The 17,448-nt window shown below is 41.1% G+C and overlaps 1 protein-coding gene across 1 annotated transcript in view; it reads right to left on the minus strand.

The window, feature by feature from the left end:
• LOC116972947 (regulator of microtubule dynamics protein 2-like) overlaps positions 1-17,448 on the minus strand; it is a 75,582-nt gene that overhangs the window by 8,526 nt on the left and 49,608 nt on the right. Inside the window, exons 5-6 of the mRNA XM_033020546.1 lie at positions 14,283-14,358; positions 10,495-10,572 (exon numbers count right to left, since the gene is read on the minus strand). Coding sequence (XP_032876437.1) covers positions 10,495-10,572; positions 14,283-14,358 — 154 coding nt within the window. The remainder of the gene's footprint in view (positions 1-10,494; positions 10,573-14,282; positions 14,359-17,448) is intronic.

Here is a 17,448-nt window from a genome sequence, read left to right on the forward strand (position 1 = left end):
GTTGACAGACAGATTAACTCACAGATTTACAGGATGAAGGGTTGGGGAGAGGAGGCAATAGTAAAATTGGTTAGCATGCAGATCGACATACAGAATGACCAAGAATATTTTTTCACAAGGTGTAATTTAATGCAAGTGTGTATTCTACTGAATTGTAGAGACAAACGTGAGGTTGACACACAGACAAGATAACAAATTTTTGAGTGAATTCTTTAATTCACAAAGTCTGACATGTGACAAGCCCACATGGTGCAGAGTTTTGGCAAGCATGCTTTGTCAAGTCTGTGGCTAAGAGGATGAGGCAGTGGCTCTGAATATACCTGGTGAACATAAGCAGAGCAGGTAACAATGGTTTAGGCCAGAGGTGGGGAACCTGCGGCCTTAAGTCCGCATGCGGCCTTCTAGGCCATTAAGTGCGGCCTTTTGAATGAATCCAAATTTTGTAGAACAAATCCTTTTATTTTTATTAATATGTTTTGTCCGTCTTTTATTATTTTAATTTTAATCTTAAAATGAACGTATTTAAAATACTAAAGTGAAAAAGAAGGTTCAACGAAATAATCCTCCCGGACAGACGGCCACCATTAAAACATTAGAATGTCATGAGGGCTATTTTAACAAAATAATGTACATTTTGAAGTATATCTAATTTAAGTTTCTTGGATGGGGCCTTATTAGATTGCAGCTAACTTAATGCGGCATTCCAACATGAAAAGGTTCCCCACCCCTGGTTTAGGCCTTAAAACAATTATGTCTCAGTTCTAAATGGTGCTGCAGTCAGAATTGGGTGCCTTAGTCAGTCACCAGAAAATAACACACATTTGACCACCAAGATGGCTATTTGGCTACATCAGCTACCTACTCGTTAGAATTTAGAAGATTGAGGGGGGATCTTATAGAAGCGTACAAAATTCTTAAGGGGTTGGACAAGCTAGATGCAGGAAGATTGTTCCCGATGTTGGGGAAGTCCAGAACAAGGGGTCACAGTTTAAGGATAAGAGGGAAATCTTTTAGATGAGAAAAAAAATTTTCACACAGTGGTGAGTCTCTGGAATTCTCTGCCACAGAAGGTAGTTGAGGCCAGTTCATTGGCTATATTTATGAGGGAGTTAGATGTGGCCCTAGTGGCTAAAGGGATTAGGGGGTATGGAGAGAAGGCAGGTACAAGATACTGAGTTGGATGATCAGCCATGATCATATTGAATGGCGGTGCAGGCTCGAAGGGCCGAATGGCCTACTCCTGCACCTATTTTCTATGTTTCTATGTTAAAACTCCACTCCAGAAGCAGCCCACCACTGTAACAAATTGAATTCTCACTTGTTGTCATTCCCACATTAACATTTTACATAGTCACTGAGTACATTCAAGATTGGAATTCAACACTGGAACATTTGGTGTCTAGTGAAGAAATAGATATTGGATTGGTGCAGAAAACAAACTGAGGTTAAGAAAAGCTAAAATCTTAATGAATTGGGATTTACGCTCAAGTGATAAAGTGCTGCTTTGATCCTTATTTTTTTCTAGTTCTAATTTTAAATTTATTTAATAAAAGAGCTACCTAAATATGAAAATGGCATCCAATGAACCTATGAAGTCTGATGTTACATTAATCTAAATAAATGTAATCAATCTCAAACACCTATTTCCACAGCAAATTTATAACTAAGCCTGATAGTTAAGATGAGAAACAAACAACTACAGATGCTGAATTACAGAAAAAGACATGAAATGCTAGAGTGGGTCAGGCAGCATCTTTGGAGAACGTGGATAGGTGACATTTCGTGTCGAGACCCTTCGCCAGACTGATTGTAGTGATGTGGGGGTGGGGAAGGGAGGGTAACAGAAAGCTGGAAGAGAGGAGGGTCTGAACAAAGTCTGACAAGTGAGAGGTAGATACAGTTGAGAGGGGTTTTGGTTGGCAGAAGGTTGGACAAAGGCCAGAGATGAAAGGGAAAAATTGTGAGAAAAGGATGGAAGAGGGACAAATTGTAAAACTAGAGGAAGGAATATAGATGGAAGGGGACAGAAGGAGGGGAAGGGGAGAAATTGATTCAAATCCAGGTGGTGCATAGGGAAGAGGGGGTGGGTGGGGGTAGGCAGTGGTGCTGTTTGTAGGTTGGTTACCTAAAATTGGAGAATTCAATGTTCATACCATTATGCTGTAACCTACCCAAGGGGAATATGAGGCACTGTTCCTCCAAATTGCATACAAGACTCACTCTGGCAATAGAGGAGGCCCAGGAAAAAAAGTTCAGAATGGGAATGGGAAGGGATGTTAAAATGGTTAGCAACCGGGAGATCTAGCAGGCCTTGGCGGACTGAGCGCAACTTCAATTCTTGAATATAAGAATACATATATTTTGAGCACAGATCGAAGAAGGAAATACAATGGAACATACAGTGCCCTCCATAATGTTTGGGACAAAGACCCGTCATTTATTTATTTGCCTCTGTACTCCACAATTTGAGATTTGTAATAGAAAAAAAATCACATGTGGTTAAAGTGCACATTGCCAGATTTTAATAAAGGCCATTTTTACCCATTTTAGTTTCACCATGTAGAAATTACAGCAGTGTATATATATAGTCCCCCCATTTCAGGGCACCATAATGTTTGGGACACAGCAATGTCATGTAAATGAAAGTAGTCATGTTTAGTATTTTGTTGCATATCCTTTGCATGCAATGACTGCTTGAAGTCTGCGATTCATGGACATCACCAGTTGCTGGGTGTCTTCTCTGGTGATGCTCTGCCAGGCCTGTATTGCAGCCATCTTTAGTTTATGCTTGTTTGGGGGGCTAGTCCCCTTCAGTTTTCTCTTCAGCATATAAAAGGCATGCTCAACTGGGTTCAAATCGGGTGATGACTTGGCCACTCAAGAATTGACATTTTTGTAGCTTTGTCCCAAACATTATGAAGGCACAGTAGAACACCTACAGCACAGGAACAGGCCCTCTGCCCACAATGTCCATCCCCAAGTTAAAGTAATCTCCTCTGCCTGGAACTGTACTATATCCCTCTATCCCTGCGTATCCATGTGCCTATCCAAAAGCACCTTAAATATCACAATATGCTGAACATCTAGTACATCTATTCTTATTAATTTTAGTTTAATGAAATTCAATAAGTCTGATAGACTTTAAAATACAGGCAATTGCATTTTATTTTTTTCCTTTAAAGTTTGACATATCTGGGTAGCCCCACGGCACAAATGCAAGAGAATAATAAAGCTGCAAATAATGCAATTTTAAAAGCTGTTGGGCTGTCCTGGTAATGACAGATGGAGCAAGTGTGCATTTCCTATTTAATTGTTCCAGGATTCCCAGTTATTTTTTGCATATCTTTCATTCATTTGTTCTATATGTCTCTACTTCACCATCTATATCTCTTGTTTCCCTTTCCTCTGACTCTAGTCTGAAAAAGGGTCTCGACCCTTAACATCATCCATTCCTACTCTCCAGAGATGCTGACTGTCCCGTGGAGTTACTCCAGCATTTTGTGTCTATTCCCAGTTATGTTGTTGGGTTTAAGGTCATCAGCATTTTATACCATAACTAACGGTAGAGCTGCCAAGTTTTGTCAGAGCATTTCAGTATTCAAGTACCTGAAAATCAGTATTTTGCTGAGGAAATCAGTATTTTTACGCGGTGCCATTTTGCTGAAAAAAGTGTTCTTTTTTTATGTGCGGTCATACCCATGTAAGAGTACAAGAATGCATAACTTTACTACCAATTGACATGTCTTCTACGCACCTTACTTGACAGTGCACTCATTGCTATCTCTTTGTATACTTCTGTTTGAACGGCTGCTTCCTGCTTTTAGCACCAGATGATGATGTAGAAGCCATTTTGGAAGCCACCCTCTCCCTCCCTCGCTCTCTCTCCCTCCTTCCTCTCTTTCCCTCCATCTCCCTCCCTCCCTCTCTCCATTCCTCTTTCCCTCCCTCTCTCCCTCTTTTTCTCCCCCCCTCTCTTATTTCCTCCCTCCCTCTCTCCCTCCCCTAACAGTCTGTGACCCATAGCGCTGTGGCCATAGCGCTATGTGTAAAGCCCATAGTGCTATGTGTAAAGGCAATAGCGCTCCAGCTGGGAATTTTTAGAACCCATAGCGCTGTTGCTTAAATTCCCAAGCGCTAAACTGACAGCGCTGTTTAAACCTGGAGCAGGACAGGCAGATCAAAGCTTCCAGATCTTAACATTTAAAATACTAATAGATTTGCTATAATTTTTAGAGGTGCAGTATGACTTTTTATATCCTTGCATTTATTAAGCAGCAAGATGAAACAGGAAGTCGGGCTGATTTAAAAAAATCCGTATTTTACAAAGCAAATCCGTATTCTGATCGCATTTCCGTACAAAATACGGAAAATCCGTACTACTTGGCAGCTCTGTAACCGGCTACTTAGACATCCATGGTGTAACATGGTGTACTCTATATTAGAAAATAGCGAAAACAAACATGACTGGGAAAAACTAAAGGATCTGTCTGTCAAAGACATTGTTTAAGATTGCCAAAGGATGAGCTGGTGTAGTCAATCTAATGAATGACTCCATTGTCAATATGGGAGTTGCGCAAGAGAACACTATTGAGTATATGACAAGAATATGTCAACAATTTTAAGTGATAGTTTACTAACATAACCACTGAGCTAGTATTTGGATTGCTAGGTGCAGATTGCATAATGTGTGCTTTTCCAGTATAATTTAAAGAGATATTCACCTGCAGTTTAACTTACACTAAATTGCCACAGGACACACAATTTGCATTTCTCAATGACATGGAACTAAAGATTTTGTGCTATTGGATATTGGACACGAACAAAGTAAATGGGAGGAAGAGAGGCCACTTGGCCCCTCAAAGCTGCCGCATTGTTTCATAGAATCATGGCTGAACTACACTGGCCTCAACTCCTCTACCGTGCCAGTTCCCTGTAACCATCAATTTCTCAATCAATCAATGAATTATCTATCTCTACCTTAAATATATTGACGGATCTGTTCTCCACCAGCATGTGGGGACAGAGAATTTCCAGAGATTCATTCCCCTCAGAGAGATTTATGCGCACCTTAGATTGGTCCCTATTTTGTAGCCATGTCTCCTCGATTGCAACTCTCCCATTATTAAAAAAATCCCAACATCTAACTTGTCAAATCCCCATTGGATTTTGTATGTTGGAATAAGGCCCCTCTCATTCATATCATTAAACTCCAAGGAATAACCTATTTTGATAGCTTAATCCCATAGTTCCTGGAACATTTAGGGATTGTCTCCTATATGCTTTTTATGGTTAAGGGAACCAAAACTGTGCACAGTATTCCAGTGTTTAAGAAAGAACTGCGGATGCTGGAAAAATCAAAGGTAGATAAAAATGTTGGGGAACTCAGCGGGTGAGGCAGCATCCATGGAGAGAAAGAATAGGCGATGTTTCGGGTCGAGACCCTTCTTCAGGCTGGGGTGCTTAAAAAGGAAAGTAAGAGGCGGAGACAGTAGGCTTGTGGGAGAGCTGGGAAGGGGGAGGGGAAAGAGGGAGAAAGCAAGGACTATCTGAAATTAGAGAAGTCAATGCAAGGTGTAAACTACCCAAGCGAAATATGAGGTGCTGTTCCTCAACAACCTTTCCTGTGACTCCTCCCATTTCCTCCAAATCCAAGGCGTAGCTATGGGCATGCACATGGGCCCCAGCTATGCCTGCCTCTTTGTAGGGTACGTCGAACAATCCTTGTTCGAGGCGTACCGTGGCCCCATCCCCGAACTCTACCTCTGCTACATTGACGACTGCAGTGGTGCTACCGCCTGCACCCATGCAGAACTCACTGACTTCATCCATTTCACCACCAATTTCCATCCGGCAACCAAATACACCTGGACTATTTCCGACATCTCCCTACCGTTTCTAGATCTCACCTTCTCCATCGCAGGCAACAGACTACTGACTGACATCGATAACAAACCCACTGACTCCCACAGCTATCTGAACTACTCTTCAACCCACCTTGCTTCCTGTAAGGACTATCCCCTATTCCCAATTCCTCTGTCTACGCCGCATCTGCACCCAGGATGAGGTGTTCCAGTCCAGGGCATTGGAGATGTCCTCATTCTTTAGGGAACGGGGGTTCCCCTCTTTTATTATAGACAAGACTAAGTGGGACCCGTTGGGTCCCGTGTTCACACGGGAGGGCTGGTTCCCTCAACGCAATATTCCACCTCTCCACCAACTCCAATATTGGTGGGCAGTGGGGGGGCTTTCTGGAGTGCTAGTATGGGTGTTGTGGGTTGAAGGGACTGGTTTCCAGAGGGCTAGTATGGACATTGTGGGCCGTATGGATTCTTGGGCTGGCAGCTCAGTCACTCAAGCCTGGTGTGCTGGCAGCTCACTCACTAACGGCTGGTGGGCTGGCATTGACTCACGGCTATTCCTTGAAATTCCATTTCAAGCAGGTTGCAAGGCCACCAAATTCAAATGCAGTTTCATACCATTTCAAGCAGGGTGCAAGGCCACCAAATTCGAGTGCAGTTTCCGACCACTTCAAGCAGAGTGCAAGGCCACCAAATTCGAGTGCAGTTTCCTACCACTTCAAGCAGGGTGCAAGGCCATCAAATTCGAGTGCAGTTTCATACCATTTCAAGCAGGGTGCAAGACCACCAAACTCAAGTGCAGTTTCCCACCATTTCAAGCAGGGTGCAAGGCCACCAAATTCAAGTGCAGTTTCCTTCCACTTCAAGCAGGGTGCAAGGCCACCGAATTCAAGTGCACTTTCATACCACTTCAAGCAGGATCCAAGGCCACCAAATTCAAGTGCAGTTTCCTTCCACTTCAAGCAGGATCCAAGGCCACCAAATTCAAGTGCAGTTTCCTACCATTTCAAGCAGGGTACAAGGCCATCAAATTCAAGTGCAGTTTCATACCATTTCAAGCAGGGTGCAAGGCCACCAAATTCAAGTGCAGTTTCATACCATTTCAAGCAGGGTGCAAGGCCACCAAATTCAAGTGCAGTGTCATACCATTTCAAGCAGGGTGCAAGGCCACCAAATTCATTTTTTCTAAAATCAATGTACAGCGCTAACGGTAAGTGGTCAAGATTAGACTTTTAATTATATGGATTTTCAAACCACATTTTCATTTTCAAACCAACCACATTTTCAAACCAACCACATTTTTAAACTAACCAGTTTCAAACCAACCAGTTTCAAACCAGCCACATATTCATTTTCAAACTACATTTTCAAACCACATTTTCATTTTCATACCACGTTTTCAAACTAACCACATTTTCATTTTCAAACCTACCACATTTTCATTTTCAAACCAACCACATTTTCAAACAAACCACATTTTCATTTTCAAACCCATTTTCATTTTCAAACCAACCACATTTTCATTTTCAAACCAACCACATTTTCAAACTAACCAGTTTCAAACCAACCACATATTCATTTTCAAACTTCATTTTCAAACCACATTTTCATTTTCATACCACGCTTTAAACTAACCACATTTTCATTTTCAAACCAACCATATTTTCAAACCAACCACATTTTCAAACAAACCACATTTTCAAACCAATCACATTTTCATTTTCAAACCAACCACATTTTCATTTTCAAACCAACCACATTTTCATTTTCAAACCAACCACATTTTCAAACTAACCACAGTTTCAAACCAACCAGTTTCAAGCCAACCACATATTCATTTTCAAACTTCATTTTCAAACCAACCATATTTTCAAACCAACCACATTTTCAAACAAACCACATTTTCAAACCAATCACATTTTCATTTTCAAATCCATTTTCATTTTCAAACCAACCACATTTTCATTTTCAAACCACATTAAGGTCACTCACAGGTCAGTAAAATCACACTCAGTTTAGTAGACATGTGTTCAGTGTTATTCACAGCTCAGACTGAGAGTCGTGACCTCTCGCTCCCCCATCTTGCAGAGACTGAGACACGTCCACACTTCCGGGTTTTATAGTACCTCCCCCCTCCCACCGGAAGGGGCTTGGCCTTCATGGCATGATTGACAGTAGAGAGAATCTCAACATTTTAAAAACATTAATAAGTCTTTTATTTTTCATCAATGGTAAAAATCCTATGGCCGACAGCTGGAGGGGGACTGAGTAAGATGGTCAAAAATCACAGTGGTAGCGTTTTTTCTAAAATCAATATACAATGCAAACAGGAAGTGGTCAAGACTTTTAATTATATAGATGAGGCTCTCACCAGGGTCTCCTCCATATCCCTCTGCTCCGCTCTTACTCCCCATCCCCCTACTCGTAACAAGGACAGAGTCCCCCGTGTCCTCACCTTCCACCCTATCAGCCATCGCATACAACATGTAATCCTCCAACATTTTCGCTACCTCCAACGGGATCCCACCACTGGCCACATCTTCCCATCTCCTCCCCTTTCTGCTTTCTGCAGAGGCCGTTCCCTCCGTAATTCTCTGGTCAATTCGTCCCTTCCTACCCAAATCACCCCCCTCCCCGGGTACTTTCCCTTGCAATCGCAGGAAATGCTACACTTGTTGCTTTACCTCCCCCCTCGACTCTATCCGAGGACCCAAGCAGTCTTTCCAGGTGAGGCAGAGGTTCACCTGCACCTCCTCCAACCTCATCTACTGCATCCGCTGTTCCCGAAGTCAACTTCTCTACATCGGCAAGACCAAGCGCAGGCTCAGTGATCACTTTGCGCAACACCGCCGCACAGTTCGCACTAACCAACCTGATCCCCCGGTGGCTCAGCGCTTCAACTCACCCTCATTCCGAATCTGACCTTTCTGTCCTGGGCCTCCTCCATTGCCAGTGAGGCCCAGTGCAAATTGGAGGACCAGCACCTCATATTTCATATTGAACATTGACTTCTCTAATTTCAGATAGTCTTTGCTTTCTCCCTCCTTCCCCTCCCCCTTCACAGCTCTCCCACAAGCCTACTGTCTCCACCTCTTCTTTTCTTTTTCCTGCCCCCCCCCCCACCTCCCCGACATCAGTCTGAAGAAGAGTCTCGACCCGAAACATTGCCTATTCCTTCTCTCCATAGATGCTGCCACCCACTGAGTTCCCCAGCATTTTTGTCTACCTACAGTATTCCAGTATTACAGCTTAACTAACATCCTTTAAAACGTCCCCATTCCTAAATTCCCAATCCTTCACGATAAAGTCCTTTCAACTTCCTAAAAGGGTGTGAAAGCCTAGGTTTACCTACTTGACATCTCCAAGAATAGTTTATACAGTGTGGAATTATTGGCTCTCAGCTTCAGGGATCCAAGTTTAGTGCAGGCCTTGGGTGCTGTCTGTGTGGAATTTGCATGCCTCCCCTAACACTCCAGCTCATGTTAAATGCGGGTTTTGCCAAATACATTTTTTATATTAATTGGGAGAAAAACCCCACAGCTGCTGTAAGATTGAGAACAAAACTAAAAATTGATGGAAATATTCAGTAGATAAACCAGCATCTGTGGAAAGAGAAACTGTGGAAAGAGGGTGGCACAGCGGTAGAGTTGCTACCTTACAGCGCCGGAGACCTGGGTTCGATCCTGACTACGGGTGCTGTCTGTACAGAATTTGTACGTTTTCGCTGTGACCGTGTGGGTTTTCTCTGAGATCTTCAGTTTCCTCTCACACTCCAAAGACGTATAGGTTTGTAGGCTAATTGGCTTGGTATAAGTGTAAATCATTCCTCGTGTGTGTAGGTAAGATAGTGTTAATGTGCGGGGATCGCTGGTCGGTGCAGACTCGGTGGGCCGAAGGGCATATTTCTGCGCTGTATCTCTAAACTAAACTAAATGGAATTTGATTTTCAGGTGCGATGAAGGATTGTTAAACCGAAATACTGCCTAACCTGCCGACCTGTTTCAACTATATTCTAATTTTATTCCAGTTTAGTAAATTGGATATATATGCAATAATATGGTTCCTTCAGCCTTGACATCTTAGTCTTCAATGGGAGGCTCTTTGTCCTCAGAGAATGCCTTCTGGCTTCAGATACCCAACCTGGAGAAATCATCTTATATATACGATTCTCAGAAGTCATTTTTCAATAAGATCACCTGCCATTCTACTAAATACCATATCTTTCCTTTCAAGACAATATTAACATTTCAGGAACCAAACTAATGAACCTTCGGTGGATAGCATCTACGTTAATATATTCATCTTTAAATAAAGAGACATAAACTGCATGTAGTACTTCACCTGTGACTTTTTAAGAACCGTATATGATTACTCTGTAATCCATCTCTCTTGCATTATTTTCATTAAAGCAATGGAAAGAAAATAGGATCATAATCAAATAGGCCGAAACTGTAAATATCTATTCTTGTGGGTTACCTAGAAGAAATGGTCTCTCCAAATAAATGAGTAATTAAGGGCAAGGGAATGCAGAATCATTGAAATGTACCAAGATAAATTTAAGAGAAAGATTATTGCACTTCTTCTTCACCGAGCTACAAATCAGCTCAAAGATGGATTACAAAATTTGCCAACTTACTGCATAGCACCATCTTCCTAGAAGATAAAACAATTTGGGATCTTGTGGCCTCAGTTCAATTGCTTTATCTATATGTTCCTATTTTTAAAAAAAAGAAAGAAGAAACTAGTTAGTGTAGAATATAAATTTGTAAACATTGTCTTCAATCTCAAAGTTGCAACCTATTTCAAAATTATGTGATAATTTCTTTACAAAACCCAATAAAAATATTTCTATATTCTTGACCCAAACATTTTTTTAATCTCACATTCTGGCCCCTTCACAACACCTAAAAAATTGAAGCTTGGGTCTGCCTTATTTCATAAAGTACAGTTCACTGTAAAATCAAGAACCCTCCTGGCAATATTCTTGGAATGCAACTCTGCCTTAATTAATATTGCACTGGTAGAGAGACAGATTTAGGCCTCATGGCAATCTCCTTGATCCAGAAACTGGTGCTTTTCAGAAAGCAACTTCATCCAAACAGGAGACCATAAGGATGACCACATTGCGATGATGTCACTCTCAGGACTACTGGGTAAATCATTGCCTGGTCCTCTTCATCATCTCCATCTAACTGGCCCCAAAATAATGGCAGGATGGAGAGCACCTCACAAAAAACTTGTCAACTCCCAACCAAAATAATTTGGAGAGGACTGTAGATAGTCCCATTATGCATTCAGCCCTGAGCCAGTTTGATTAAACTGGCCAAGACGCAAAGAGTTTCAATACTCAAAACTCTTTTTGAAAGTTTATTGAACATTACTACTAATATAAGCACACAAATTATAGGACAAAAAACTACAAAATAATTTTATACGATTACATGTTAGAAAATGCTACAACCAGAAATACCATGCACTACAGGAGCCTTTGTATCTGATCATTTTACCCAGGTTTTAATTCTTTACGAAGGTAGACAAAAATGCTGGAGAAACTCAGCGGGTGAGGCAGCATCTATGGAGCGAAGGAAATAGGCAACGCTTCGGGTTGAGACCCTTCTTCAGACCTTACTTCTTTATTTCCTTACTGTCATTTCAACGTCCATGCAATTTGCTCCACTTTTAATTATGAACACAACTCAGATGCAGATAGCTGTCCAGATAGCTGGCTCTGAGAGTACAGATTAATCTGAGCTGTCCTATTCTTTTTTTGAGTAATGTCCAGCTTTATCCCCTGCCTCTCACGATACGAAGGAATCCTGCCAATGAAATCTGAATGACATAAGTTGCTTCTTTTGTGATTTTTGTTGTATGACCATTTTATTCCTTGCACATCTATGCATTTTAATCCAAATAATCCTGGTTAATCAAATTTCACCGGATGTTTGTGATGGGGAGAGCACGGAACTTATCAACATCCAAGGAAGTTTCTTTCACTCTCGGTGAAATTCTGTAGACAGGAAGGCTGCAGTGCATCTGTGTAGCAAACTAATGATGCAAAGTATCCTTGGGTTAATCTTGTTTGTGAAAGCAAATGACCTTCTTTGCAAACTTCAGTTTCCATTTAAAAAAAAATCTGGTTTAAAGATGTACCACAATCTGACAGCTTTTTGGGATAGGTTTTTTGGACAATGTCTGATCAATGTTAATTCATCAGGACCTAAATATTAGTTAAGTCTAATGTGCCCACAGTGCCTGCCCCTGTTTTGATGAAGATGACTAAAACATCCAGGAGCTAATTAACCACAAATGCATGGAGTTCTCAGATTAGAAATTCCATTATGTCTCAAAGAATTGAAAATCCAGCTCTGCAAGCACTGGAAGGACCAAGTCCAACAAAAGTCACGGCTTAAAGAGCCAACAATGGAATGAGCATGACAGATCCAACAAATAATCAGGAATCACGACATGTGAGGTATCTGAGGCTGCCAATAGCATGAACTGTCCAAACAGCCAAAGCCCAACTTGCTGAGAGCCAAAAACAGGGGAAAGTCTATTGAGGACAGAAAAACAATCTACACCTGCTGTTATGAGCTCTTCAAAGAATTTCTCATCTGTAATGTAGGTATGTTGCAAAACTCACCTTCAGCGGCACTGCAGTTCTGCCGCTGCCCGTGTGCGCGACTTTGGCGCCTTTGAGAGGGGGCGGGTTTAAAACGCGATTTTCTCTAGGCTGTTGAAACCGATGTTGTTCAGCCTACTTAGTTGCTGACGAAAAATTGCTGCGAAATTCATTTGCTGCAGGCATTTTTAAACTAAATTGGGTTATTTAATTGTTATAGTAAATTAAAAATCATCCTCTAAAGCCGCGAACCCCGACAATGGGACGGATCTCATGTAATAATAATAATAATGGATGGGATTTATATAGCGCCTTTCTAATACTCAAGGCGCTTTACATCGCAATTCATTCACTCCTCAGTCACACTCGGTGGTGGTAAGCTACTTCTGTAGCCACAGCTGCCCTGGGGCAGACTGACAGAAGCGTGGCTGCCAATCTGCGCCTACGGCCCCTCCAACCACCACCAATCACTCACACACAAGGCAAGGTAGGTTGTTTATTTTTACATTAAAAAGGGCTTCTTAAGATCTCTTTATACAAAATTTTATGTTGCGAGTAGCTGACTTGGGGGCCCATTCAATCCCGCAGTATCTTTCATGCTATATGGGCTTCAAATCCACCGAAATGGCAGTGTTCCAAACCAGCGCGTTCCACAGAATCCCACTAGCAAGCTGATTTAAATGGCCATTAATTTACAGCAATTGAACACTAAATCCCTTCCATTTGGCCTATAAATTAATGTCAATGAGATTTAAAAATCATGTTTTATTGTGAATTCTTGTGTGAATGTTCTTTGGACACTTAGGCTATTTAAAAATGTTAATCTTTCCTTAAGAAATGGATAGATGTTTAGATCTAGTAATTGAATTCTGGAATTAGCTACAATTGGGTAACTAACTAATTATATGCTTTAATTTCAGGTCATCCAAGTAAGATTGTTTAAAATTTGATTCAGAATGCTTCAATCTACAATAACTGAACATTTATTTCAGTTCTCTTAATTTTTAATAAAGTTATGGGCTTTAGACTGTTCTTGATCACAGCTTTTGTGTTAAGTCAATGGAAAATCAATAGGGAACAAGATGCTAATTTCCGAGTATGAAAATGGCCATAACTTTTTTAATACTGAAGACATGAAAGTGAATTAGGTGTCAAATTAAACTTCTTTTTATGCTTTATCTGATGGGATAAAAAATTGCAGACTTGATTTTTAAAATCTCAAAATTTTGTAACATTGCTATGTAATGCTGTCATTGACACGAGTGTTGTTGATTTATACCAAAGCACACAATCAGTCTGGTCCTGCCACCACCCCAGGCTGACGAAAGGTTGAACATGTCAACTGAGAAATTCAACGTTGACAGTAAATGCTTAAGTTTAACATTTGGGGGAAAGCAACTTCGGACACAAATTCATAGCTCCTTCTCACAGCCTAAACTCACAGCTCCATCTCCATTTTCTGAAAAGGAGAACCCTATGCCCGGCCAAACGCGGCCAGATGGGACTAATGTAGTTGGGACAATTTGGCCGGTGTGAGCAAGTTGAGCAGAAGGGCCTGCTTCCACGCTGTTTCACTCTATGACTCTATGCTTCAGCGACAATTAAATCATGATAATCTTCAAGATTTGAGTTACATTTGATTCCGTAACTATGGATCAGTCTCGTTGCTGTCTGCCATTGACATTGCAATGCCAACTTTTAGCTTAACCAAAGCCAACCCTGAAAATAATGCTAATTAACCAAAATAGTTTTCTCATCTCTTTTACATTAAAAATATTCTCAATTGGCACAACTGCCTAACTCACCTTGAACAGAAAGCCGTACTTGATTTTGGTCTGTACACTTCCGTACCCTGAAAGATGGCCAAAAATAATTGCAAGCCTGCAAATATTAGAAATCCCAATTATTCAATGAAGGGCAATGGTGTAAATATTTCAACAGTCTAACAAAAAGAATATTGAACAAAAAATGGGAAAATATGATCACGAGCACATAAATTAATACAAATGCCAAACAAAATGTTAATTATCAGCATGCCTGGAGAAGCTTCACCTGCCTGGCTTACTTAAAACAGCATATATTTACAGCAGACGCTTCCTCCCCTCTCCTTTCAGCATTCCTGTTCCCTCATTGCTATGATCTTCTAAGTAATGGGACAGTCTCGCAGCGGTAGAGACCCGGGTTTGATCCCGACTACGAGTGCTGACTGTTTGTATGTTCTCCCCGTGACTGCATGGGTTTTCACCGAGATCTTCCGTTTCCTCCCACGCTCCAAAGATGTAGGTTAATCGGCTTGTGTTTGTATACTTGGTGTAAGTGTAAATTGTCCGTAGAGTGGATAGGCTTGTGTTAATGTGCGGGGATCGCTGGTCGGTGCAGACTCGGTGGGCCAAAGGGCCAATTTAGGCGCCTTATCTCTATACTAAACTAAACTAAGCTGCAGAAAACGCAACAACTGCCCCTTTACGTCTCCCTTCCTACAACCCAGGAACCAAATTAATCTTTCCAAGTGAAACAGCAATTCATTTGTACTTCCATTTTACTACATTATATTCAGTGCTCACAATGCAATCTCTGCAACAAAACATAGATTGGATGACCGCTAACCAGAAAATTTCCATCCGGTTTGCCTGAGTAATTTAGTTGCCTGTTATTTTAATTCTCCGCTCCATTTATATTCTGATCTTGTGGTCTTTTGGCCTCTTGCACCTTTCCAACTAAGTCGAAAGAACAGCATTTAGTTTTTGTCTAGGCATGTTATCACTCAGGATGCGACACCTGCATTAATAATTTAGATAAATAGCCATTCCAGTTCCAAAGGCACAAGAGATTGCAGATGCTGGAACAATCTATCTTAATGCAGAGTTTCAACTTGAAACAGCCACCATTCCTTTCAATCGACAGATGTTGTTTGTTCTGCAGAGTTGCCTAAACAGATTGTTTACTGCTCTTGCTACTCCTGCACCTATTGTCCATTGCACCATAAATTGAGAAACTACATTTTCATGCTCGTATTTACAGTATTGTACAAAGTTCACATGCACAAACAGATGCCACACAGATAACCAGAACATTGATCACAATCCCCAAACACTTTCCCAAAGCAGCCAACAACTTCCCTCATCCCTGCAGTACATGACAGACTACTGCTAAAGAGCGTAGACACAAAGAGCTGGAGTAACTCAGCGGGACAGGCAACATCTCTGGAGAGAAGGAATGGGTGACGTTTCAGGTCAAGACCCTTCTGCAGACTGAAGAAGGGTCTTAACCCAAAACGTCACCCATTCTTTCTCTTCAGAGATGTTGCCTGTCCCGCTGAGTTACTCCAGCTATTTGTGTCTACCTTCGCTTGAAACCAGCATCTGCAGTTCCTTCTTACATACAACCAAAGAGCATACTGGCAATACTCTTCTATTCTTTACTTGTCTGGATGTAGAGATCCAACAACACTTAAATTGGAGATAGACACAAAATTCTGGAGTAACTCAGCGGGGCAGGCAGCATCTCTAGATAGAAGGAATGGGTGACATTTTGGATCGAGATCCTTCTTCAGTCTGAAGAAGGATCTCGACCCAAAACCCATTTTGTGTTTATCTTCGGTTTAAACCAGCGTCTGCAGTTCCTTCCTACAACACTTAAATTGGTCTTGTCATTCAGGACAAGGCTGCACATTTGTTTGGCATCACATCCACCATCACTGCATTGTGGCTGCAGAGTATGCTGTCTAAATTGGCAATTTAGTTAACTGATCAAGTTTAGTTTAGTTTATTATTGTCACATGTACTATGGTACAGTGAAAAGCTTTTTGTTGCCAGCTATCCAGTCAGCAGAAAGATAATACATGATTACAATCGAGCCATTTACAGTGTACAGATAAATGATAATGGAATAACATTTAGTGCAAGTTAAAGGCAGTAAAGTCCAATCTGAGGGTCACCAAAGAGGTGGATAATAGTTCATCACTGATCTCTGGTTGTGGTAGGATGATTCAATTGCCTGATAACAGTTTACTTCACCAGCACTTTCTAAACCGTTAACGTCATGGAAAAGCAGGCACAAGGAAACCCCAGAACCTATGGTTACCATTGGTCGCACAATCATTTCAAATTTTGAACACATTTTGCTATTCCTTCATTGTCACTAAATCCAAATCCAGACACTTCTTACTCAACAGCACTTTGAAAGTATCTTCACTGGGAGTGCTGCATTAATTTCAGTCCGTTGCTTGTCAACAGCTTCTTAAGAACATTTACGCACACACAATATATGACAACACTTATTTGTGAATAATCCTTTTTTTTTAAACTTCCAATGGAAGATAGTAGCATTTCAAAGTTTGCATACTAGAAAGTAATCTGGAAAGGAATCTGTCGTAAATGTCAACTGTGAGGATGATTCTGATAGCTGTAGGCAATGCTGCTCCTTACTTGGTTTGTGGCTGGAACAGTGGGCATAACCTTTTATGAGTATACTTGTTAAATAGATGTCATTGTTCCTTAATGACATAACAAAGAGCTACTGTACATAATGAATCTGTGAACATGTTCCTCCTCCTTCTTCAGACAATTAACTCCCCACCCAAAAAATGAGCAATACAGTGGCGGTAGCAAAAAAATAAGTAGTAGTCTACTTAAAATTTTATATCTTAGAGCTCAGAAAAAAAATTCCCTCTCAAAACCGCCATAGTAGCCAGAAATGCTAAACCTGCAACTAACCTTCATGTGCATAAAAATACCTTTAAATAGCACTGGGAAGGAATTATGCAGATTAACATCATATGTCGGTGAGAAAGTTCAGCACTTGACTGAGGTGATGGCGTGGTCCAAAAGTGAAAATGGATCCTGCACAAAACATAAATCATTTTTCAACATCAACCCAACTGAAGCTCCTTAAATTTTTTTTGTGTATTAGGTTTCTTCCAAATGTATTTTTCTCAAGAGAGAGCAGCTATAGAGACACCAATTTCTCCAA

The sequence above is a fragment of the Amblyraja radiata genome, chromosome 5, assembly GCF_010909765.2.
Source record: "Amblyraja radiata isolate CabotCenter1 chromosome 5, sAmbRad1.1.pri, whole genome shotgun sequence".
Taxonomy (NCBI): domain Eukaryota; kingdom Metazoa; phylum Chordata; class Chondrichthyes; order Rajiformes; family Rajidae; genus Amblyraja; species Amblyraja radiata.